This window comes from Schistocerca americana, chromosome 9, assembly GCF_021461395.2.
Source record: "Schistocerca americana isolate TAMUIC-IGC-003095 chromosome 9, iqSchAmer2.1, whole genome shotgun sequence".
Classification (NCBI taxonomy): Eukaryota; Metazoa; Arthropoda; class Insecta; order Orthoptera; family Acrididae; genus Schistocerca; species Schistocerca americana.
The window spans coordinates 84252979-84279787 of record NC_060127.1 but is presented as its reverse complement, the minus strand read 5'-3'; the positions used below and the strand labels follow the sequence as shown (position 1 = coordinate 84279787).

General features: G+C 44.9%; 1 protein-coding gene across 1 annotated transcript in view; it reads right to left on the bottom strand.

Annotated features, from left to right (window-relative positions):
- Positions 1-9377: 9377 nt before the first annotated feature.
- The window catches only part of LOC124550682 (amyloid-beta-like protein), a 592369-nt gene continuing 574937 nt past the window's right edge, over positions 9378-26809 (bottom strand). The window contains exon 3 of the mRNA XM_047125407.1: positions 9378-9611. Within this exon, the coding sequence (XP_046981363.1) occupies positions 9378-9611 (234 nt within the window). The remainder of the gene's footprint in view (positions 9612-26809) is intronic.

Here is a 26809-nt window from a genome sequence, read left to right as displayed (position 1 = left end):
CAGCATTTCAAATGGTGTGATTAACTAGCTCAGTAAAGCAGCAAACACTTCCTTGTTACGTGTGCCGTCTCAATAAAACAGGATTTAAAATACTTTAATTTTCGGTAAAGTAAATGGTGCTATGGCAGTGAGTGCAAGCTACGGCACACGTGCAGCGCGGATAATTTAAAATCTCTGTCATCGCATATATTTTTGCTTGTTGATTTCTTATATCATAAAGAAAGAGTAAAATAGTTGGTTCAAATGGCTCTGATCACTACGAGACTTAACTTCTGAGGTCATCAGTCCCCTAGAACTTAGAACTACTTAAACCTAACTAACCCAAGGACATCACACACACCCATGCCCGAGGCAGGTCGACCGTAGCGGTCGCGCGGTTCCAGACTGTAGCGCCTAGAACCGCTCGGCCACCCCGGCCGGTGAAGAGTAAAATAGTACTGTAATTTCTACAGTTACAAGACGGCGAATGAATATTTAGTCGCCACTTTGTGTCCAGAGGTTAAGAATATCAAAAAACAAGAATACTACCGCAAGTATTACAAAAAGCACGTGTCTTCTTATTTTATTATCATCGATATTGCTACTAATGGATATTTATCATACAGTGCGGTATTTGTCGTAGTTTTGAATGAAGACCCAAATAGAAAGGACTTCTTTTGAATATACGATATCTTTTAAATAAATCGTAACAATTCCTAACAGTCTTTCATGAATTTTCAAATGATTTTAATTGTTACGACTTATTTTGTAATTTATTTCGCCAAAGATAAAATTTGGCGAGTCAAATTCGTTCGGTGCTTAGGCTATAGTTTATATAGAAAGAGCGAATAACATCATCTTCTTTAGAAAAGGAAATAAATGTCTAGATTTTACCTCATTCTAACGACAATGGCAGTCGGCAGCCTCTTGCGTTCTGCCCAAACGCCGCTAAATGCGAACGCTCTTCATGCCTGCAGAAGGGGAGGTGGGGTGGGGGCCAGAGCAGAAGCTAAAAGCCGCTCTCGCGGTCCTAATGACAGGGATATAGCGCGCGTAAAAGCCCGGCCCAGTTATAGGTGGGTGGGGCGCTCAGTTCGTCCAGCGCGCCGGCAGATGGCTCCACCAGCCCGCTGTCTGTCATTTGTCAGCGGGCGGTGGCGCCGCCCGCGGAGTCGACGCGAAACAGCAGCGCGCGGCCTCCTCCAACAGTCAGCTGAGGCGTGGCGGGCGGTGATTGGCCGGCGCCTGCCCGGCCGTCTGCCTCGTGCCGCGTTGCGACTATCGATTGCCTGCGCTCGACACTCTCCGGGCAGCGGCAGAGGTGCGTCACGAAATGTTTCGGGCAGCGAGTGGCTGCTTGGCGCATCGTACCGAGACCCCTACCCGCCTACCGGCGTCTGCCATTGTGCGGCGCCTGAATGCGGGCCATTGTCTCTGGGGCTGTTCTCGAGAGGTGATTTCCCTCAGCTACGACGACGTGCAGAATGGGCCACTTGACCCACAGCGGCGCCACATTGTGACGTCACAGATACCTGCAGCAGGCAGCAGCGAGAAGCAGATACTGGACCGCCGTGCGCTGCACCACCCTGCTGCACGATTTTTAGAGGACGGTTCGTGGTTTCACTGGTAGTCCAAGCAGAATGTAGCAGAATAATGCCGAAAGATGCTCCACAAAACCCAAAGAAATTGTGGCCCTACGTAAAGGCATCCAGACCAAGGCAAGAACTGTGATTGACAGGAGCAAAGTAAAAGCAGAAATGCTTAACTCTGTTTTCAAATGTTCGTTTAGAAACAAAACCCACAAGTAATGCCTCATTCTCGTGCCACTGAAAAGATGAGTGACATAGATGTCAGGATCAGTGGCGTTGAGAAATAGCCGAAATCGTTAAAATTCTCGGAGCCTTATGGAATCCCTATCAGATTCTACACCAAATTTATAGCTGAGTTAGCCCCTCTGTTAACAATAATCTATCAAAGAAGCTTCGAACAGAACTCCGTGCCCAGCAGCTTGTAGAAAGCAATGGTCGCACCTGTCTACAATACTGGTAGTAGAAGTGATCCTCAAAATGTCCGTCCAATAACCATTACATCTGTTAGTTGTAGACTCTTAGAACTTATTCTGAGCTGCTTAAAGGCAACCAGCAAGTATACTGAAATATAGATAACGCGAAACCCAACTGGCATTTTCTCACATGACATCCTGAATGCCATGGTCCACGGGAGCCGGGTCGGTGTAGTATTTATTGATTTTCGAAAAGCATTTGACTGAGTGCCACGTCTAAGCTTATCATCAAATGTACAATTATGTGGGATATCAGCCAATAAATGGAAACACGACTCAATAAACAGCCTCAAATCCAGTCTGTATTTACAGTCTCAAACCCAGTCTGGATTTTTTTTTTTTTTTCACCATAATTGTAGATTTCAGGTATCAAAAAGCGACCTTCAGTGCATTTAAATCGAGTATGTGGACGCGTCAGCCTTTTGACAAAATGCTGTTGGACGACTCTAGGTCGCGTGTCCTCACATTCTAACGGGCATGCACACCGTAAGGACGTACAACAACATGTTAGCAAAAACTTGAAGGGTCTGTATGGCTCGATTTAAATGCATTGAACATAGCTATTCAATACACGAAAACTAGATCTGCAGTATATATATATATATATATATATATATATATATATATATATATATATATACAGTGGATTTGCGATATATATATACACAGTGGATTTGCGACTGTTTGCTGCACCCTTTTTTGAAACATAATCTACAGCCGCTGTGACAACGATTCCAACAAAATCAAGTTTGTTTGTACTGGGCGAAATTTGTAACTGGACTGAAGATTACTTGGTAGAGAGAACGCAGCATGTAATGTTGAAAGGAGAATCGTCGATAAATGTGGAAGTAGTTTTGGGTGTGCCCAGGGAAGTGTTTCGGGTTCCTTGCTGTTCATGTTGTAAGGTAATGATATCGCAGACAATGTAAATAGTAGCCTCTGATGATGCAGTTATCTACAACGAAATATAGTCTGAACGAAGCTGTGCAAACATTCCCTCAGACCCTGATAAGATTACAAAATGGTGCAAAGATCGGTAACTTGCATTAAATCTTCACAAATATAAAACTGTGTACTTCACGAAACGAAAAAAAAAAAAAAAAAAAAATCAAGATGTCTTATGAATATAACATTAGTCAGTCACCGTTGGAATCCGTAAACCCACACAAACGCCTGGGTGTAAAACTTCTGGGCCACATTAATTGGAACGACTTTATAAGCTCAGCCATGGGTAAGGCAGGTAGCAGATTAGAATTTATTGGTAAAATACTGGGGAAATGCAGTCAGTCCACAAAGGAGTTACTTAAAAATCAATCGTGCGACCCATCTTAGGGCATTGCTCATGTGTGTGCGACCCATACCAAATAAGACTAACACGGGATATTGAATACATACAGAGGAGGGCAACACGAATGGTCACAGATTTTGTTTGACCCACAGAAGAGTGCCACAGTGGTACTGAAGGAACTGTATAGGCAGACTATTGAAGACAGACGTAAACTCCCCGGAGAAACTCTGCTAACAAAGTTTCGAGAACAGGATGTAAATGGTGACTGCAGGAATGCACTACAACCCACTATATATCGCTCCCACAGGGCTATTGAGCAAGGGATCAGATTAACACAGCAAACGCAGCGCCATTTAAACAATCATTCATCCCACATCACACACATGATTTGAATAGAAAAAAGCCCTAGTAACTGGTACTGTGGGACATACCCTCTGCCATGCACTTCACAATGTTTCGCAGAGAATGGATGGTATGATGCTGCTCTCCATCCTCGGCTACCCTAGCAATAACTTCTATCCCTGGAGAGGATCGCATTTCCATATAGGCTTTTTTATGTAGTCTACATACAGGGTGTTACAAAAAGGTACGGCCAAACTTTCAGAAAACATTCCTCACACACAACGAAAGAAAATATGTTACGTGGACATGTGTCCGGAAACGCTACTTTCCATGTTAGAGCTCATTTTAGTACTTCTCTTCAAATCACATTAATCATGGAATAGAAAACCACAGCAACAGAACGTACCAGCGTAGCTACAAACACTTTGTTACAGGAAATGTTCTAAATGTCCTCGGTTAGCGAGGATACATGCATCCACCCTCCGTCGCATGGAATCCCTGATGCGCTGATGCAGCCCTGGAGAATGGTGTATAGTATCACAGCCGTCCACAATACGAGCACGGAGAATCTCTGCATTTGGTATCGGGGTTGCGTAGACAAGAGCTTTCAAATGCCCCCATAAATGAAAGTCAAGAGGGTTGAGGTCAGGAGAGCGTGGAGGCCATGGAATTGGTCCGCCACTACCAATCCATCGGTCACCGAATCTGTTGTTGAGAAGCGTACGAACACTTCGACTGAAATGTGCAGGAGCTCCATCGTGCATGAACCACATGTTGTGTCGTACTTGTAAAGGCACATGTTCTAGCAGCACAGGTAGAATATCCCGTATGAAATCATAGTAACGTCCTCCATTGAGCGTAGGTGGAAGAACATGGGGCCTGTTCAAGACATCACCAACAATGCCTGCCCAAACGTTCACAGAAAATCTGTGTTGATCACGTGATTGCACAATTGCGTGCGGATTCTCGTCAGCCCACACATGTTGATTGCGAAAATTTACAATTTGATCACGTTGGAATGAAGCTTCATCCGTAAAGAGAACCTTTGCACTGAAATGAGAATTGACACATTGTTAGATGAATCATTCGCAGAAGTGTACCCGTGGAGGCCAATCAGCTGCTGATAGTGCCTGCACACGCTGTACATGGTACGGAAACAACTGGTTCTCCCGTAGCACTCTCCCTACAGTGACGTGGTCAACGTTACCTTGTACAGCAGCAACTTCTCTGACGCTGACATTAGGGTTATCGTCAACTCCACGAAGAATTGCCTCGTCCATTGCAGGTGTCCTCGTCGTTCTAGGTCTTCCCCAGTCGCGCGTCATTGGCTGGAATGTTCCGTGCTCCCTAAGACGCCGATCAATTGCTTCGAACGTCTTCCTGTCGGGACACCTTCGTTCTGGAAATCTGTCTCGATACAAACGTACCGCGCCACGGCTGTTGCCCCGTGCTAATCCATACATCAAATGGGCATCTGCTAACTCCGCATTTGTAAACATGGCACTGACTGCAAAACCAAGTTCGTGCTGAACACTAACCTATTGGTGCTACGTACTGATGTGCTTGATGCTAGTACTGTAGAGCAATGAGTCGCATGTCAACACAAGCACCGAAGTCAACATTACCTGCCTTCAATTGGGCCAACTGGCGGTGAGTCGAGGATGTACAGTACATACTGACGAAACTAAAATGAGCTCTAACATGGAAACTAAGCGTTTCCGGACACATGTCCACATAACATATTTTCTTTATTTGTTTGTGAGGAATGTTTCCTGAAAGTTTGGCCGTACCTTTTTGTAACACCCTGTATAGACTAGCAGCCCACATCAACACCACGTTTTGGACAGCAGGACAAGAATGATCCAATCTTGCTACATTGCGCGAGGTGGTGCAACACGGTATTCAATGACACAGAGCAGCAGATTTTCATTTACAAGTTTGTCTGTGTGGCCATCCTCCGGAGCAAGCATATCGATACTTGTTTTGTAAATAAAACTGCCTTTTCCTTCTACTAGCAGCAGGAAAACGCAGTTTTATTTACAAAACAAGTATAGATTTTGATTTCATTGATGTAGTGGATGGGCAAAATAATACTGACCCGGAAAATATAGTTAACACAAAAAAGAAAAAAATTAAAAACCTGGATGATTTATTCAAGGTGAAGAGCTTCACAAATTGAGCAAGTCAATGATGTATTCGTCCATTTATGCCCCTAATGCAAGCAGTTACGCGCCTTGGCATTGGTTGGCAAAGTTGTTGGATGTCTTTCTGAGGAACAGCGTACCACATTCTATCAGGCACTTCTTTTTTTTTTAGTTATCAGTCTTCTGACTGGTTTGATGCAGCCCGCCACGAATTCCTCTGCTCTTCATCTCCGAGCAACACTTGCAACCTACGTCCTCAATTATTTGTTCGATGTATTCCAATCTCTCTTTTCCTCCGCAGTTTTTTTCCCTCTACGACTCCCTCTAGTACCACGAAAGTCAGCCCCGTATGTCTTATCAGTCCTATTATCCTATCCTTTCTCCTTGTCAGTGTTTCCCATATACTCCTTTCCTCTCCGATTCGGCGCAGAATCTCCTCATTCCTTACCTTATCAGTCCACCTACTTTTCAACATTCGTCTGTTGCGCCACATCTCAAATGGTTCGATTCTCTTCTGTTACGGTTTTCCCACACTCCATGGTCCACCACTACACAATCCTGTGTTCCAAATGAACATTCTCGGAAATTCTACCTCAAATTAAGGCCTATGTTTGACACTAGCAGACTTCTCTTGGCATGGAATGCCCTTTTTCCCATGGCTAGTCTGCTTTCGACGTCCTCCTTGCTCCGTCCGTCATTGGTTATTTTGCTGCCGAGGTAGCAGAATTCCCTAACTTTATCCGCTTCGTGACCATCAATCCTGATGTCAACTTTCTCGCTGTTCTTATTTCCGCTACTTTTGTCTTTCTTCGATTTCCTCTCAATCCATATTCCGTACTCATTATACCGTTCATTCCGTGCAGCAGATCATGTAATTCTTCTTCACTTTCATTCAGGATAGCAATGTTATCAGCGAATCGTATCATTAATATAGTTTCACCTTGAATTTCAATCCCAGTCCTGAACCATTCTTTTATTTTCGTTATTGCTTCTGGATATACAGATTGAACAGTAGGAGCGAATGACTATGTTAGTGTCTTACACCCTTTTTAATCCGAGCACTTCGTTCTAGGTCGTCCACTCTTATCATTCCTCTTGCATCTTGTACATATTGCGTATTACCAGTCTCTCCCTGTAGCTTACCCCAATTCTTCTCTGAATTTCGAACGTCTTGCACCATTTTACATTGTCGAACGCTTTTTGCAGGTCGACAGATCCTATCTATGAACGTGTCTGCATTTTCCTTCAGTCTTGCTCCCATTATCAATCGCGACGTCAGAATTGTCTCTTTGGTGTCTTTACCTTTCCTAATGTCAAACTGAGAGTCATGTAACACATCCTCAGTTTTCTTTTCAATTCTTCTGTATGTTATTCCCGTAAGCAACTTGGATGCATGAGTTATTAAGCTGATTGTGCGATAATTCACGCACTTGTCTGCTCTTGTAGTCTTCGGAGTTATATGGATGATATTTTTCTGAAAGTCCGGTGGTATGTCGCCAGACTCATACATTCTACACTCCAATTTGAGTAGTCGTTTTGTTGCCACTTCCCCAATGATTTTAGAAATTATGATGGAATGTTATCTATCCCTTCTGCCTTGTTTGACCTTAAGTCCTGCAAAGCTCTCTTAAATTCTGATTCTAATAGTGGATCCCGTATCTCTTTAAATCGATTCCTATTTCTTCTTCTATCACATCAGACAAGTCTTCTACATTACAGAGGCCTTGAATGTTTAAAGCTATTCGCTCTCTCCTCTGTATTTAAAAGTGGAATTCCCATTGCACACTTAATGTCACCACCCTCGCTTTTAATATCACCGAATGTTATTTTGAATTTCTTATAGGCCGAGACAGTACTTCCGAGAATCATTTCTTTTTCGATTTCTTCACATTTTTCGCGCAACCATTTCGTCTTGGCTTCCCTGCACTGCCTGTTTATTTCATTGTTCGGCGACTTGTATTTCTGTATTGCTGAATTTCCCTGAACATTTTTGTACTGCCTCCTTCCATGGATCAACTGAGGTATTTTTTTTTTATTACCCATGGTTTCTTCGCAGTTACCTTCTTTGTAGGTATGTTTTCCTTTCCGACTTCTGTGATTGCCCTTTTTAGAGATGTCCATTCCTCTATAACTGTACCGCCTAGTGAGCCATTCCTTATTGTTGTGTCTATAGCCTTAGCGAACTTCAAGCGTATGTCGTCATTCCTTAGTGCTTTCATATCCCACTTCTTTCTGTATTGATTCTTCCTGACTAATCTTTGAAACTTGAGCCTAATTTTCATCACTATTACAGTTGATCTGAGTCTACATCTACTACTGGTTACGCCTTACAATCCAATATCTTGTTTTGGAACCTCTGTCTGATCACGATGTAATCTAACTGACATCTTCCAGTATCACCCTGTCTTTTCCAAGTATACCTACTCCTCTTGCGAGTCTTGAACAGAGTATTCGCTATTACTAATTGAAATTTTTCCTCCTCTCGTTCCACGTCCCAAGCCCATATTCTCCTGTAACCTTTTATTCCACTCTTTCCCCTACAACGGTATTCCAGTTACCCCGTGACTATTAGATTTTCATCTTCCTTGACGTACTGTATTACCCTTTCAATATCCTCACACACTTTTTCTACCTCTTCATTTTCAGCTTGCGACGTCAGCAAGTGAACCTGAACTATCGTTTCCGGTTTTGGTATGCTGTCGATTCTGATAAGAACAACCCTATCACTTAACTGTTCACCGTAACACACCATCTGCCCTGCCTTCCTATTCATAACGAATCCTACTCCCGTTCTGCCATTTTCTGCTGCTGTTTATATTGCCCTATACTCATCTGACAAGAAATTCATGTCTCCTTGCATTTCACTTCACTGACCGCTACTATATCTAGATTGAGCCATTGCATTTCCCTTCTCAAATTTTCTAGCTTCCTTATCACGTTCAAGCTTGTGACATTCCACGCCCCGACTAATAGAACGTTATCGTTTCGTTGGTTATTCAGTCTTTTTCTCATGATCACCTCCCCCTTGGTAGTCCCCTCTTGGAGATCCGAATGGGGGATTATTCCGGAATCTTTTGCCAACGGAGAGATCATTATGATACTTTTTCAATTACAGGCCACATTTCCTGTGGATACATGTTATGTGTCTTTAGCTGATTCTTCCGCCTTTAGGAACAGTTTCCCACCCCTAGGACAAGAGGGTGCCCTGAACCTCTGTCCGCCCCTCCTTTTTAACAAGACCGTTGGCAGAATGAGGGTGACTTGTTATGCCGGAAGTCTTCGGCCGCAAATGCTGATTATTAACCAAAATTTAAGCGCTGCAGTGTTTCATACCGGGGATAGAGGACGGTTTGATAACTAATCAAAGAGGATACCCCCTTTTCCTTTTTTTGATCTCATTTTGTTCGCAACTGCTCGTTGTATTTGTCCGGGGCGGACGCGTCACGATGCTTGTTCAAGTTCATAGTTGATCCATTGACTCAGTTTTTATTACAGAGGGCAGCTAACCCTCTGACCAAACAGGCTGAGCTACTTTGCCGGCGATCTCTAGACCACGGGCGCGTTAGACCGTCAAAACGCCGAACTGCCTGGGCAGCCCTGCCGAGAGGCCGCAGTGCAGCGACTGTGTGTGACGGACTAGGACAGCGTGCAGACTGGACTCACCTAGACAGCGGTACGGCTTCACCCACTCGTAGTGGCTGCTCTTGCACTTCTTGTGTCCCACGCGGCACCAGTTGGAGATCCGCTGGTAGTGGCTGGCCTCCACGATGTTCGTGATGTCGCGCTTGGGGTACACCTGCCGAGCAGAGCAACAAAAGAAGGCGTCACCAGTCAGAGCTGACAAAAATGCAGGGAAACACGAGGCTGACATTACATTACATTCGCCCATCGTGGATCTCAGAGTGAGACATTTCTTGGTGAGGAAATGTGATGCTAACATTATGAAATGCTATTGTAATACAGTATTACCTATACAATTATATAAAAACAAGTCGTTGTTTAACATTGATACCAGAAATCTCGGAAAGTGCTTGATCGATTTAATACTGTTAAAAAAATCTCCAAAGATATTTGATCCATTTCCTTCAGGTTTTTGCACGTTCTACTGGACATAAATTACATACTTTTAGCATATATATATAGACAGATAGATTTTAAAAAATTATGTACACAACTACGTGCTGTTTTGTTTTCTTCCTCGCAGACGTCTTTCAGAGAAAAGAGGAAAGTTGTGTTTATGGTTTATTGGCTTCTTATTAGAATACTGCTATGGGATCCGAATTTGCAATACCAATAAACAAGACTCAAGGTCAGAGAGAGGGGAGGAGTAGACAGACAGAGTGGGAGCCGAGGAAATGCATATGGTGAGATGTTTCCAGAATGAGATTTTCACTGTGCAGCGGAGTGTGCGCTGATATGAAACTTCCTGGCAGATTAGAACTGTGTGCCCGACCGGGACTCGAACTTGGGAAGGTAGGAGACGAGATACTGGCAGAAGTAAAGCTGTGAGTGCCGGGCGTGAGTCGTGCATCGGTAGCTCAGATGGTAGAGCACTTGCCCGCGAAAGGGAAAGGTCCCGAGTTCGAGTCTCGGTCGGGCACACAGTTTTAATCTGCCAGGAAGTTTCATATGGTGAGAGGTAAGAAGGAGATAGAAGAGAGAGAGAGAAGGACAGAGGGAGAGTGGAGAAAGTGATGGACAGTGGAGGAGGAGATCGACAGAAGGAGTGAAGAAGGAGATGGACGGAGAGAGTGGAGAGGAAGATGGGCGCAAAGAGAGAGAGAGAGAGATTAGAGAAGGCAAAGAGACAGTACAGAAGAAGATTGACAGAGAGGGGAATGTAGGAGCAGATGGACAGCATGATGGGAGGTGTTGACACACGCAGAGGGGTGATGGACAGAGAGAAGGGGAGGACAAGATGTACAAAGAGAGGGAGAAGAAGGAGATTTGCACATATGTCCAATGTGATTACCAAATGGAAACCCTGGTGGGCTTGCTAGTGTTAATGAAAACGTAACTAAAACCAAAAATATAAGAGCTTTTCGTTCTTTTTTTTAGATACACTCCAATGGAGTGGAAGGTGTTACTCTTAAACACCACCATATTACAGAATGCATTTTTCATTCTTCAGCAGAATGTTAACTGATATGGAACTTCCTGGCAGACTGAAATCGTGGGATTCGAAACCGGAACATTTGCTTTTCGCGGCCAACTGAGCTACCCGAGCACGACAATCAGTCCTTAATTTCGGAAGTACGAGAGGACGTAAAGTTGTGAGGACGAGTCGTGAGTCGTGCTCAAGTAGCTCAGTTGATAGAGCACTTGCCCGCTGAAGGCAAATGTTATGGTCTCGAGTCTCACTCCAGCATACAGTTTTAATCCGCCATGAAGTTTCACCACCACATTACCTACAACGGATATAAAATGCTCTGGATGGTTGTTGGAGACGTATGTCCATCTACCTGATTCCTTTCTGTACTACTTTTAAGAACACGAAGTGACGTAGAACTTGTCTTTGGCCCTTACATTACGAGGTGCATTCAAGTTCTAAGGCCTCCGATGTTTTTCTAATTAACCACTCACCCGAAATCGATGAAACTGGCGTTACTTCTCGACGTAATCGCCCTCCAGACGTACACATTTTTCACAACGCTGACGCCATGATTCCACGGCAGCGGCGAAGGCTTCTTTAAGAGTCTGTTTTGACCACTAGAAAATTGCTGAGGCAATAGCAGCACGGCTGGTGAATGTGCGGCCACGGAGAGTGTCTTTCATTGTTGGAAAAAGCCAAAAGTCACTAGGAGCCAGGTCAGGTGAGTAGGGAGCATAAGAAATCACTTCAAAGTTGTTATCACGAAGAAACTGTTGCGTAACGTTAGCTCGATGTGCGGGTGCATTGTCTTGGTGAAACAGCACACGCGCAGCCCTTCCCGGACGTTTTTGTTGCAGTGCAGGAAGAAATTTGTTCTTCAAAACATTTTCGTAGGATGCACCTGTTACCGTAGTGCCCTTTGGAACGCAATGGGTAAGGATTACGCCCTCGCTGTCCCAGAACACGGACACCATCATTTTTTCAGCACTGGCGGTTACCCGAAATTTTTTTGGTGGCGGTGAATCTGTGTGCTTCCATTGAGCTGACTGGCGCTTTGTTTCTGGATCGAAAAATGGCATCCACGTCTCATCCTTTGTCACAACCGATGAAAAGAAAGTCCCATTCATGCTGTCGTTGTGTGTCAACATTGCTCGGCAACATGCCACACGGGCAGCCATGTGGTCGTCCGTCAGCATTCGTGGCACCCACCTGGATGACGCTTTTCGCATTTTCAGGTCGTCGTGCAGTATTGTGTGCACAGAACCCACAGAAATGCCAACTCTGGAGGCGATCCTTTCAACAGTCATTCGGCGATCCCCCAAAACAATTCTCTCCACTTTCTCGATCGTGTCGTGAGACCGGCTTGTGCGAGCCCGAAGTTGTTTCGGTTTGTTGTCACACGATGTTCTGCCTTCATTAAACTGTCGCACCCACGAACGCACTTTCGACACATCCATAACTCCATCACCACATGTCTCCTTCAACTGTCGATGAATTTCAATTGGTTTTACACCACGCAAATTCAGAAAACGAATGATTGCACGCTGTTCAAATACGGAAAACGTCGCCATTTTAAGTATTTAAAACAGTTCTCATTCTCGCCGCTGGCGGTAAAATTCCATCTGCCGTACGGTGCTGCCATCTCTGGGACGTATTGACAATGAACGCGGCCTCATTTTAAAACACTGTGCACGTTTGTATCTCTTTCCAGTCCGGAGAAAAAAAAATCGGAGGCCTTAGAACTTGAATGCACCTCGTATATCCAAACTTAGCCCACTTTTTTTAGAAATACTGGTGACGCCTAATGGTAGGTCTATGTGAGATCTTCCACTGAAATCTACAACATGTGGTCGGTACTCGTAAATAAAACTCGAGTACTCAGGGTGGTTAGAAACAGTCTGAAAAGCTTGTAAGGTTGTTGCAAGGTATGTTGCCCCGAGAGATAAATGTTACGGAAAAAATCCGATATGTTGCGCCAGTTCCGAGAAAATTAACATTAGAGTTATCTAATCAGGCTCTTGTACGCACTGATTCTAGTGGCCTGCCGGATAGTATTGTTCTCATAGCGTAGATGATAGCGGATGAGGGTGGTCAGCCTTTGGCACGCGTTCGATCCTTACTACCATCGCATACCCAATTTATGTACGTTTTCTTGAAGTAAACCTTAGCGACACCGTCTCTGGCGGGCCGCATGAATTTACGCACGTGATGGCCTGATTGACTCATTTCAATTATAATTAATCCGGAAACGATGCAGCATATCGAATTTTTTTCCTTAACAATCAGTTCTCCACACGACGTACCCTGCAACAACCTATCAGGCGTTTCAGATCCATTTCGACGTCCCTGTGTATAAGGTATTACAGTGATTGTTAGTTGTATTAGCGATTGAAAAAACGTGCAGCACATCCTCGCCGTCGGATAGGCACATTAGTGTTGTAAGGCATTTTTACATTGCATATCCCCTTCCCACTATCATCATTTTACACTGAAACACTAAAGAAACTGAATAAAACGTTCTCGGTTTTCCAGCCGCGTCAATTCGAATAAAATGCTCAAGCTTTCGATGACCATCTCCGCCATCGTCGTCATGAGTTCACTGACTGCCGGGGCTGTTTTTTTTTTTTTTTCTTTTTTCCTTTATTGTATTTCAATTCCCCATCGGGGCGGGCTGGCAGCAGCATATGCGCTGCTCTTGAGCTGAAAGACATAGAACAAAACAACAGAAGACATTTAAAAACAGCAAAGGAGAGAAAAAGGCGAACATAGACATGAAAAAGGGAGAACATCATGGAAGGCAATAGACAAAAAAAAAACAAAAAAAAACGGGGTGACTGTAAAATGGAGATAAAAAACTGTTTAAAAGTAGCACACACAAAAAGCCACACACTGCGACGAGTAAAAGAACACAAGGCACAGTATGACTGGAGCATAAAGGTGTTGACGGATGGCATAGCACACAACGTAACACTGACGGCGAACCTCAAGGCAGTACACAATTAAAATCACACCTCTTGACGCACACGAGAAACAGCACTAAACACAACACTGATGGGCCACACTGATGATGATCAATACAGAGGATCTGCCAGGTTCAAGGAGATGAGGGAGACCTGAAGAAGGGAGGGAGGGGAAGAGATGGGGGAGGGGAACGGGGCTGTTACGGTCTCCCGCTTATATAGGCATGATGACATCATCAGCAGCCAATCAGATCGATCCGATGTGGCGCGCGCGCGTAAGTCGACCCGGGCAGCTCGCGGCAGCACCGGTGACGTCAGCTGGCGCCAGGAGCAGGCGCCACGTTCGAAACTGCCGGTCCCGCGTCGCGCATCTGTTTCTGCTTTCTTTCGATGTCCAACGCCCGCCCCCATGCCCTGCTGAGTGTGTATCCCTGGTCTCTGTTGAAATTATTGTTGTTTAAGCGAATCTCGGCCGCTTCCCTTATAACGGAGTCCCAATATGTAGAAGCATGAGCCAACACTTTTGCATTTTCGAACTGTATCTTATGTTCGTTTTCTAGGCAATGCTCCGCTATGGCCGACTTGTCAAGCTCCCTTTGTTTTATATGGCGCTTGTGCTCAGTACAACGCTCCGCAACCGTGCGAATTGTCTGTCCAATGTACATGCTGCCACATTCACAGGGTACACAACACACACCGGACACTCGGAGAGCAATGTCGTCCTTAACAGGGCGCAACATATCTCGTATCTTGGGGGCGGGCCGGAACACTGGTCATAGCCCATGTTTCTGCAGCAGACGTCCTAACTTAAGGACAATTGTTCCACAGTATGGCAAGAATACAGTCCGTTTGGCCTCTTCTAGTGATTCACCAGGTGTTTTTCGTCGGCGGCCCTTGAAAGCGTTAGGGATGTCTCTTTTATTGTACCCATTTTCCCCGAAAACACGTTTTAAGTTCTGCAATTCGGACTGTAGGTGGTCGTCGTCAGAGATAATGTTCAGTGTTTGGTTTTTGTGCAATAAATAATTGAAAGTGTACCCCGACTTAATGTACACCCTGTATTTACGACTTTTATTGGTGCTAACGTACTAAGGTGACGAAATTTGAAGATCCTACCTTGTAGTTTAAATGTACTTTCTGCAACGTGGAAAAGCAATTCGTTTGCGAGACCAATGAATAAAATGAAGAGAAAACGCTTGTCGGCAATCGAACAGACGGGCGCGGAGCCGCTAGGGGCCCAGAGCGAGGCTAGCACATCGCTGGCAGGCAATCGGTGTAGCAGCTCGCCGCGGCAAGGCTCCCCCCACCCCTATGGTGACGAAATGACAGGCCGCCCTGCGCCGCGATAATCCGACTGCCGCGCGGAGCTGGGCTGGGCTGGGCTGGGCTGGGATTTCGTGCCGGCCGAGTGGACGCGGATCTCATCAGCTGCTGTCGCTGATGGCCGGTGCTGACAGTGGGGGCGTGAGGGGGAGGGGGAGGCGGGACAGCGGTGCTGCAGGCAATCTGGCCAGGCGCCGCTGCTGGTTGGTCGACACGTGGGGGGAACCCCCGGCTGCGACCTGTACACGGCTCGCCGCTCCCACTGTCCACTAGCACATGTAATACACACTCCACGGGCGAGGAAGGAGCGGCGTTCAATAAAGAATGAAACGCATTTTTTCTCGGACAATTTCAGTTGAAAAAGTGCACAATTTGTTGCGAGAGATCGCGGAATATTCTCGCTTCATCTCCTGTAATTTCATGAAGTTCCGATGGGTGGCGGAGCCGTATGTAGCCTTCAAAATGGCATGTTCCAAGCAGAGTACTAACAAGGGGAGGCCACGGCGTTTGGAACGCGGATTTACTGCAAACTTCGTACACTCGTAGTACTCCACGAGGACAACAAAATGTGTAAGCAGTAGCGCGTACTCCTCAAGCGTTACTGAGAAAATCGCAAGATAATTTCGGTCGTCAAATATATGTCTGTGCTTGGCCATTTTAACCATGAAGCGGCTGCAGCGAGCGATGCCGGCACGGTAGCTCAGCGTGTTCGGTCAGAATGTCAGCTTTCCCTTTCTAATAAAAAAACTGAACGAACGCGTCATTGAACAAACTGAAAGAGTGTCATCGGAGGTCCGCCCTGAACAAATTCAGCGAACAATATCGAACAATTTAAAAAAAAAAAAAAAAAAAAAAAAAAATTGGCAATCAAGTCAAGGGAGCGCTGGATCGAGTTCCGTTCGTCAGTTTCTTTTATTTTCAACACAGTCATTTCCTTTACTATTTATATTACAATGGATATAATTGGAAAAATACGTGTAATCGGATGAACTATTATTAAATTTACAATGTTATTTGACAGTCTACTAATTTTTATCATCACAAATAAAATAATAATGTAATATTCGTAACTATCGACTAGTAAACGACCAAACACATAAAGTGATACTGAAAATGTATGCTTGTCCCTGTCTTCAAAACTGTTCATATTTAATCGAAAGAGAACGAGAAATTGCTTCTCGGAAGACGCTATTAATATACACTCGATACTGCATAACCAATAATCAGCGCCGATTTTTAAGGAAATACTGCGTTATGCATGGTTTGCTTCCAAACTATCGTCTGAAAGAGAGGTTTTTGAAAATGTCAACGAGGTTTGTTTTTCCACGGAAAACGTCAAAAGACCTTTCGTACGCGGAAACATAGCATCTATTCAATGCAGCTGGTGCCGTTTAACTTTATGTTATTACGTTATTACGAAAAATACCATCCTGCAACTTGTACTCTTAAAGTCGAAAGCGACGATTAATTGTACGTCTTTCGAATGCCGTCTGTGCCGGTCAGGTCTTGGAGGTAACAAGTCGTTTCGGAATGCTTCCAGGTACAAGGGATTCCTCAAATTGCGAACAAGCATACATATTGAGTATCACTTCATGCGTTTGGTCGTTTACTAGTCGATAGTTACGAATATTACATTATTTGTGATAATAAAAATTAGTAGACTGTCAAATAACATTGTAAATTTAATAAAAGTTCATCCGATTACACGTATTTTATCCATTATGTCAATTGTAATATAAATAATAAAGAAAAGGACTGCGTTGAAAATAAATAAAAAAAACTGACGAACGGAACTCGATCCATCGATCCAGCAGCTTATTTTATTACTTCTCTTCAAATCACATTAGTCATGGGATGGAAACACACAGCAACAGAACGTACCAGCGTGACTTCAAACACTTTGTTACAGGAAATGTTCAAAATGTCCTCCGTTAGCGAGGATACATGCATCCACCCTCCGTCGCATGGAATCCCTGATGCGCTGATGCAGCCCTGGAGAATGGCGTATTGTATCACAGCCGTCCACAATATAAGCACGAAGAGTCTCTACATTTGGTACCGGGGTTGCGTAGACAAGAGCTTTCAAATGCCGCCATAAATGAAAGTCAAGAGGGTTGAGCTCAGGAGAGCGTGGAGGCCATGGAATTGGTCCGCCTCTACCAATCCATCGGTCACCGAATCCGTTGTTGAGAAGCGTACGAACACTTCGACTGAAATCTGCAGGAGCTCCATCGTGCATGAACCACATGTTGTGTTGTACTTGTAAAGGCACATGTTCTAGCAGCACAGGTAGAGTATCCCGTATGAAATCATGGCGGTGAATCGAGGAAGTACAGTACATACTGACGAAACTAAAATGAACTCTAACATAGAAATTACGCGTTTCCGGACATATGTCCACATAACATCTTTTCTTTATTTGTGTGTGAGGAATGTTTCCTGAAAGTTTGGCCGTACCTTTTTGTAACACCCTGTATATTGTTCGTTGAATTTGTTCAGGCCAGACGCCCGATGACACCCGGTCAGTTTGTTCGATGATGCATTTGCTCAGACTTTTTATTATCAAGGGTAGCTAACGCTCTGACCGAACACGCTGAACTACCGTGCCTGCACCACACGGCTGCAGCCGCTTCATATTTACAATTGCCAAGCACAGATATATGTTTGACGACCGAAATTATCTTGCGATTTTCTCAGTAACGCTTGAGAACTACGCGCTATTGCTTACACATTTTGTTGTCCTACGAGTGTACGAAGTTTGCAGTAAATCCGCGTTCCAAACGTCGTGGCCTTCTCTTGTAAGTGATACGGCGCGCGCCGCTATCCTGTGATCTTGTTTAGAGCGCGCGCTATAATCGATTATAGTTCACTGTTCTGGTGCGGGTGGCGCTCCGGTGGTGATTTGCTATGACGTCGCTGGCGTGTGTTTGCGGTGGTCGGCGGAAAGCGAGAGGGTACTCGGTTTTCCGGGTATTGCACGGAATGTGGAGTTCGCTCTGCCTGACCTGCTAGTGACTAGCGCTAAAGCTGTTGTGCCTCGCAAATATGAGCAGAGTGGTCTGGGGCGGAGGCGACTCGCCGCTGTGCTGGCCATGCGGTCGTGATTAATTGGAGTCGGCGTACTTGTTCTGCCTGCCTGTTTGATGTGGAGGTCCGGTATGGTCCTACGATACTCTGCCCCGGAGACAACTAGTTGCTGAATTTTGGAGTCGTCTGCCAGGTTAGCGTGTGGGGTCGGTTGGCTCGTCAGATTTTCCGCTGGAAGCTCCAGCAGCGGTTTCTGAACTTCATTCTGATGTGAGACGGCGCTGTTGGAAGTTTTTGCTGTGCGTGTGTGGGGGACGTTACGATATTTGTTGGTACTAATTTATTTGTTCAAGTGGAGTATCTTTTGGTTATCCTGCTGAGTGGGTCGTTGCCCACCCGGTCTGCTCAGCGTTACCTTTGGTGGTGCCCGTTTGTTCCTTTTTGAAGGAATTCACGTAGGTGGTTCCTGTTACGTGCCCGGAATTGCGTTCATGTATGGTATATTTGGCATTTGATGTGTTGGGTAAAGTCTGCCTAAGAAAGGCGGTTTTGGACAGCATATGCATAGTGAATTGCTGCTGCTTGGTATATGTGGTCTTCTGGGACCTGAACAACACGATCTCATCAATTTGGTTTGTGTAACACCATTTAGTAGTATGTTCTGTATTTTTATCTCACTGTGTTATTATTAACTTGGTGTAATAGTCGCGTTTGGTGTCGTTAAGGCACTTCTAAGACTGTGGTTTTGTAAGTAGGCTGTATAGGTTTTTACGTGGGCAGTTCAATAAGTAATGCAACACATTTTTTTCTGAAACAGGGGTTGTTTTATTCAGCATTGAAATACACCAGGTTATTCCCCAATCTTTTAGCTACACAACACTATTTTTCAACGTAATCTTCATTCAATGCTACGGCCTTACGCCACCTTGAAATGTGGGCCTGTATGCCTGCACGGTACCATTCCACTGGTCGATGTCGGAGCCAACGTCGTACTGCATCAATAACTTCTTCATCATCCGCTTAGTGCCTCCCACGGATTGCGTCCTTCATTGGGCCAAACATATGGAAATCCGACGGTGCGGGATCGGGGCTGTAGGGTGCATGAGGAAGAACAGTCCACTGAAGTTTTGTGAGCTCCTCTCGGGTGCGAAGACTTGTGTGAGGTCTTGCGTTGTCATGAAGAAGGAGAAGTTCGTTCAGATTTTTGTGCCTACGAACACGCTGAAGTCGTTTCTTCAATTTCTGAAGAGTAGCACAACACACTTCAGAGTTGATCGTTTGACCATGGGGAAGGACATCGAACAGAATAACCCCTTCAGCGTCCCAGAAGACTGTAACCATGACTTTACCGACTGAGGGTATGGCTTTAAACTTTTTCTTGGTAGGAGAGTGGGTGTGGCGCAACTCCATTGATTGCCGTTTTGTTTCAGGTTCGAAGTGATGAACCCATGTTTCATCGCCTGTAACAATCTTTGACAAGAAATTGTCACCCTCAGCCACATGACGAGCAAGCAATTCCGCACAGATGGTTCTCCTTTGCTCTTAATGGTGTTCGGTTAGGCAACGAGGGACCCAGCGGGAACAAACCTTTGAATATCCCAACTGGTGAACAATTGTGACAGCACTACCAACAGAGATGTCAAGTTGAGCACTGAGTTGTTTGATGGTGATCCGTCGATCATCTCGAACGAGTGTGTTCGCACGCTCCGCCACTGCAGGAGTCACAGCTGTGCACGGCCGGCCCGCACGCGGGAGATCAGACAGTCTTGCTTGACCTTGCGGCGATGATGACACACGCTTTGCCCAACGACTCACCGTGCTTTTGTCCACTGCCAGATCACCGTAGACATTCTGCAAGCGCCTATGAATATCTGAGATGCCCTGTTTTTCCACCAAAAGAAACTCGATCACTGCCCGTTGTTTGCAACGCACATCCGTTACAGACGCCATTTTAACAGCTCCGTACAGCGATGCCACCTGTCGGAAGTCAATGAAACTATACGAGACGAAGCGGGAATGTTTGAAAATATTCCACAAGAAATTTTCGGTTTTTTCAACCAAAATTGGCCGAGAAAAAAAATGTGTTGCATTACTTATTGAACTGCCCTCGTATATTGGTAACGCCACGTAGCGCTCTGTACGAAAATCACTGGCTGTGCTGTGTGCAGTCTGTGGCTGGTTGGCATTGTTAGAATATTCGCTATTGTAGTGTTGGACAGTTGGATGTGAACAGCGCGTAGCGTTGCGCAGTTGGAGGTGAGCCGCCAGCAGTGGTGGATGTGGGGAGAGAGATGGCGGAGTTTTGAGAACGGACGATCTGGACGTGTGTCCATCAGAAAGAGTAAATTTGTAATACTGGATATCATGAACTGATACATATATATGATGACTTTTGAAGATTATTGAGGTAAATACATTGTTTGTTCTCTATCAAAATCTTTCATTTGCTAACTATGCCTATGAGTAGTTAGTGCCTTCAGTAGTTTGAATCTTTTATATAGCTGGCAGTATTGGCGCACGCTGTATTGCTGTAGTTCGAGTAACGAAGTTTTTTGTGAGGTAAGTGATTCATGAAAGGTATAGATTATTGTTAGTCAGCTAAAAATATTGTGTGTTAGTTTAGTGATCATCAGAATAAGTAAAGAGCGAAATGTCTGAGAACGTTCAGTTCTGCTCAGCTGTTTGAAAATCAAATAACGTAGAGGTTTTCCAGCACAGTAAAATATAAATTTTCCTATGGGGATGTTTCAGTTTGACTATTCACGTGCTCTTGGCTTTTATTATTTTGTTTTAAGAAGCGAGAATTGTGTATTAAGATTTGTGTGTGTTGGCTTCCGGCACTTGTTAAGAGCTCCCGAGCTAACGGCGCCGTGTTCATCATGTGCTGTCGGAATGTTATATTGTTATTTAATTTTTGAATTTTATCTTGTGTTGATATTATCTGTCGTGTGTTACGAGACGTAACCAAGGTGCGTAAGTGATGGGCAGTTGTGGGAGGCATGTCGGGGAGCTCTCAGCGGTTTATTTCGGGGACCGTTTCTAGTCGGAAGGCTACGAAGTGTTGAGAGCTCGCTTGTTTGTCTGTGATTGCGTTGGGAGCTGCCCTCGCCCTTTGGTTGTATCAAATTAGTATTTTGTTATTATATTTATTGGTTGTGTGTTGTGCTTCTTGGATTTTATGGTGCCAAGTTGCCATTATTATCATTTTTTGTTTATTACAGCTCTTGATATTTTCTGATTTTATGGTGCCAAGTGTCATTATTCTTAAAGGTTTTTTGTAAATGATCGTAAGTTGTATTGCCAAGTTAACTTATTATTGGATTTTGTCCCTTGGGTGAACTCTAAAAGCACTGTTGTAAAAGGTTCTTTGATTTTATGGTGGCAAGCCGCCGTTATTGTTTTTAAAGCTCATTCTTCTAACCATTTGTTAAGTTCTGTAAGTTATATGAATTTCTTGTTATTTAAAAGAGTTTAGTATTGGCAGTCTAATAAATTGTGTACAGAGTCTGCTGTTTGTATATTATTGGGTGGAAATCCTTGGACAGTTGTCCTATAGAATCACACATTCCACTGAGTTTGTTTTGGCGTAAAATCAAGGCATCACAGATATTCATAGGCGCTTGCTGAATGAGACCTGGCAGTGAACAAAAGAAGAGCCAGTCGCTGGGTGAGGCGTCTCTCATCATCGCAACAAGGTCGCCGAAACTTGTCCGAAAAAAAAATGGTTCAAATGGCTCTGAGCACTATGGGGCTCATCTAAGGTCATCAGTGCCCTTAGAACTACTTAAACCTAACTAACCTAAGGACATCACACACATCCGCGCCCGAGGCAGGATTCGAACCTGCGACCGCAGCGGTCGCGCCGCTCCGGACTGTAGCGCCTAGAACCGCTCGACCAATGCGGCCGGCAACTTGTCCGATCTCCCCAGCGTGCGCGGCGGAGGCACACAGCTTTGACTTTTGCAATGTCGGAACGTGCGGACACTCTCATTCGATATGATCGAAGGACTACAATCAAACACCTCGCTGCTCATCTGTACGTCTCTGTTGGTCGTACCTGTTGCTCGCATCTTCCGACTTCTCTCTGTTTAGCAAAACGAAGGAGGCATTCTGCGGGAAGCAGTACGTGGGTGATGTGGAGGTTACTGATACAGGAAGACGGTCGTGCTACCACAGTCGTCCACCAGTTCAGCTACTAAGAGGTGTGTGGGCCCGCTGGATTCCTCGCCGCCTAACGGGAGACCATAAAGGGCAACGAAGGACCATCTGAGAGGGATTGGTTATGCGTTGCGACACCTGTCGTGACACTTTTTTTGCCTAACATCGTCGCAGCCGATGAAACGTGGGTTCATCACTTCGTACCGGAAAGAAAAAAAAAAGTGGCAATCCATGGAGTGGCCGCGCACCACCTCTTCTCTGAAGAAAGTGTTCGGGGCCATAACGTCGGCTGGTACAGTCGTGGCGACGGTCTTCTGAGACTGTGGATCTGTTTGATGCCCTCTCTCATGGAGCAACGAACAACTCACAAGTGTGTTGTGCTACCCTCGGGAAATTGAAGATACTTCAGCCCGCTCGTCTCCACATAAATGTCCGCCCCGATAGCTGAGTGATAGCCGGCACGGTAGCTCAGCGTGTTCGGTCAGAGGGCTACGTGCTCTCTGTAATAAAAAAAAAAAAACCGAGTCAAGGAACGAACGATCAATTTGAACGGATGTCTTGTGACATCCGCCCCGACAAAACGCAACGAACTATATCGGACAAAATGAGTAAAAAAAGTGGTCAGCGTGACGGATTACCGTCCTACCGGCCCGAGTTCGGTTCCCGGCTGGGTCGGGGATTTTCTCAGCTCAGGGACTGGGTGTTGTGCTGTCTTCATCATCATTTCATCCCCATCCGGCGCGCAGATCGCTCAATGTGGCGTCGAATGTAATAAGACCTGTACCAAGGCGGGCGGACCTGCCCCGCAAGGGACTCCCCGGCCAATGACGCCAAACTCTCATTTCCACTTTACCACATAAACGCAAACTAGCTTTTCCTCCGCCACGACAACGAAAGGCCTCACACAAACCTACGCACCCGAGAGGAACTCCCAAAACTTCATGTTGTTTCTCATTTGCCCCATAGACAGAACCTCGCACCTTCCTACTTCTTTCTGTTTAGTCTACCGAAGGGTGTACTCCGAGGGAAACAGTACGTGGACGATGTGGAGGTTATTGATACTGAAAGACGGTGGCTCCGACTTCGAGCAGTAGAGTGACACCATGCGGGCTTAAATATGTCCCAGTAAGGTGGCGTAAGGCCGTCGCTTTCAACGGAGATGATGCTGAAAAATAGGGTTTTGTAGCCAAACGTGTGGGGAATAATATGGTGTATTTGAATCCTGAATAAAGCCAGCATGCTTTTAGAAAGAAGAGCTGTTGCATTAGTTATTGAGCGTCCCTCGTATGTTTAAGTGTTCAGTTTGGACAGACCCGATACTCCCAGTTTTTTCTCTATTTTTATCGTTTCTATGTAACTGCGAGGAGTGTTCAAAAAGTAATGGTATTTCATAGTTTCGCGCGTGTTGACTAGTCCATTGTTTTCGCTGTGTTGGTAATCGTGTCTGGAAAGAATGTCTACAGTGTACGCCACTGCCAAATCCTTACAGCCACAGTCATGCAATAATTTTTAAAAGAGTAAACCGTTATTTGACTGTGTTGTTATATTTATCTTCTCTACTATCCAGACTTCGGCTTTTGTGTGTTTCCCTGAATCCCTGTTTCATAGACGCTAGGCTGTAACGATGAACTAAGCAACAAATTACTAGTAGAGTTGTACTGAATGTGTTGTTGTTATTTAACAATTGACTTATACATTGAAGCGGCAAATAAACGGGTTTAGGCAAGCCTATTAGAATACAGAGATATGTAAACAGGCAGAATACGGGGCTGCCAACAAGTGCCTGGCGCAGTTGTCAGATCGGTTACCGCTGCTGCAAGGGCAGGTTATCAAGATTTAAGTGAGTTTGGACATGCTGTTATAGTCGTTGCACGAGCGATGGGACACAGCATCTCCGAGGTAGCGATGAGCGTACGACCATTTCAGGAGTGTACCGTGATTATCAGGAATTCTGTAAAACATCAAATCTCCGACATCGCTGTGACCGGAAAGAGACCCTGCAAAAAGGGACCAACGACGATTGAAGAGAATCGTTCAGTGTGACAGAAGTGCAACACTTTCGCAAATTGCTGCAGATGGCAATGCTGGACCATCAACAGGTGACAGCATGTGAACCACTCTACCCAAGATAAAGATCGAAGCAGAAGAAATGAATTAAAATTTGTGCTGCGGCCAGGACTCGAACCCAGGTCGTCTTGTTTGCTAGGCGGAAATGCTACCCATTACACCACCACAGCACGATGGTCAAGATTGATGCACGAACTACCTAAGTTCAGTGCCCCCCCCCCCCCCCCCAACACAAACAGCAGTTCATATCTTCTGCTTATTTTCCTAAGGAATAAGTACAGTTAAAACTATTTTTTTAGAAATATCTGAAATTACCAATTAATTGCACTCTTAAAATTTCTGTTATTAAATACGCAATCCTGTACTGTTTACTATGTTTATTTCTGGATTCATTTATGAAATAATTATCGAAATTAATGATGTAACAAACACTAGTAGGAATTCATTTGTTCAGAAAAACTATAAAGCCTTTAGAATATTGTTATTTTCAGCATAGTGTGGGAGTCTTAACCTTGCTTCTGATGTGAACGGATGTGTTTTTGTATAATAGGTCGAACAATGGAATTTCGACTTTGTTAATGGGAAAAATCAAAATACTGTACGATATACTAAAATGTGAAAAAATCAGTGGAAAATATATTTACGTAAAAAGAATTCTGCAACAACGATCAGCACATTTATTTAGCTCAAATCAACCATGAGGACCTGATGTTAGATTTTCAGCTTCAAGTATCAGACCCCTAGATAAGAACTGGAGCCATCTAAACGAGATAACTTGAAAGTGTTTTGTAATCTTCGCGCCTCTTAAATCTTCATGAAACATTCTGATTATTAATTACTTGGACTGGGCATCGCTTAATGTGGACAATAAAAGGAGGAAGAAATGAGGGCGAAGATTACAAGTTTACAGACACTTTCAAGCAAACTTCAAACTACTACGTCGCAACGATATACAGTTACTCTGTTTCAAAAAAAGTGACGCTTTAACTATGTTGTGCAGTGTACTTATAGGGAGGTCCTTGTTCGAACAGATGTGAAGACTAAAAAGAGTACGGCCAAATTACGTCTCTAAGGAAGAGGTTGTTGTCTTTGTCGACTTTAAGGAGCGTAAGATGTGTCGACTGCGAAGTATTGTTTCCAATGGCTCTGAGCACTATGGGACTTAACATCTGAGGTCATCAGTCCCCTAGAACTTGGAACTACTTAAACCTAACTAACCTAAGGACATCACACACATCCATGCCCGAGGCAGGATTCGAACCTGCAATTATAGCGGTCGCGTGGTTCCAGACTGTAGCGCCTAGAACCGCTCGGCCACCCCGTCCGGCTGCAAAGTATTGTTTGATCATTGACACAACTTGCAGTGGACTGAAAACCAACGCAAATCATCGGGTAACTACTAACACAGTCGCTGTTTGACGTGCGTCTTGTATCGAATCGCGATCATCACGGAAGTTGGCGCAACATTCCATAACGATGGTTGTCGACAGACATACTGTCTCATAGGCATTCTCCATTCTCCGATGGATGTTTACCGATGTTTGTCCTTCGGCAGCCAAGAAAATAATGCTAGCGGTTTGGTCTTTTGTCTGAACGCATTCATTAATAACGTCGCTATACTTCAAGTTTCTCGTCTTACCGCACGCACGTCGGTGCTCATATACCCGCAACGGAGTCGCGCTACGTTCCATATACACTGCAGTAACGCTGTCCAACGGAAACTTTTTGATCGCACCTTACAGGTAAGCCCCTACTAGGTTCTTTGCACAATCACGTACAAGACGCGCTGGTAAGATCCTTACAGTTCGCCATGCGAGTATTTATACGACACACCGGCTTAAACAGAGTTGCCAGGGACTACTAAGCCTGGGTGGAAACTCGAGGGAACAAGATGCATGGCAGGACAAGGGCGAAGACGCGAACGCAAGAAATCCCGTTAAGTTGTTTGCCGGCGTCTCTACGGGAGCTGAAGTTACAGCGGCAGTAATGCCTGCCACACCCACGCCCCACACCACTCCCATCCCTTTCCCGTACCCTTTTAAGCAGGGTGAAAGGATTACAGGCGCTGTGTGTGTGTGTGTGTGTGTGTGTGTGTGTGTGTGTGTGTGTGAGAGAGAGAGAGAGAGAGAGAGAGAGAGAGAGAGAGAGAGAGAGCAGACAAGGCCCGCGAGGATTTACAAAGTAATTTAGACAGCTAAGTGAAATCCCGTAAGAGCTGCCCTTTAGCCGACTAACAAGTTTACATAATAGTTGTGAGTGCGCGGGGAGGGGTTTAGAGCGGAACGGGGTAGTGGGTCGATAGGCAGATAACGCAGAGCCGTTTTAACTCTGAACAGCTAGCGAGGGAACAGGCGAATCTACATCACA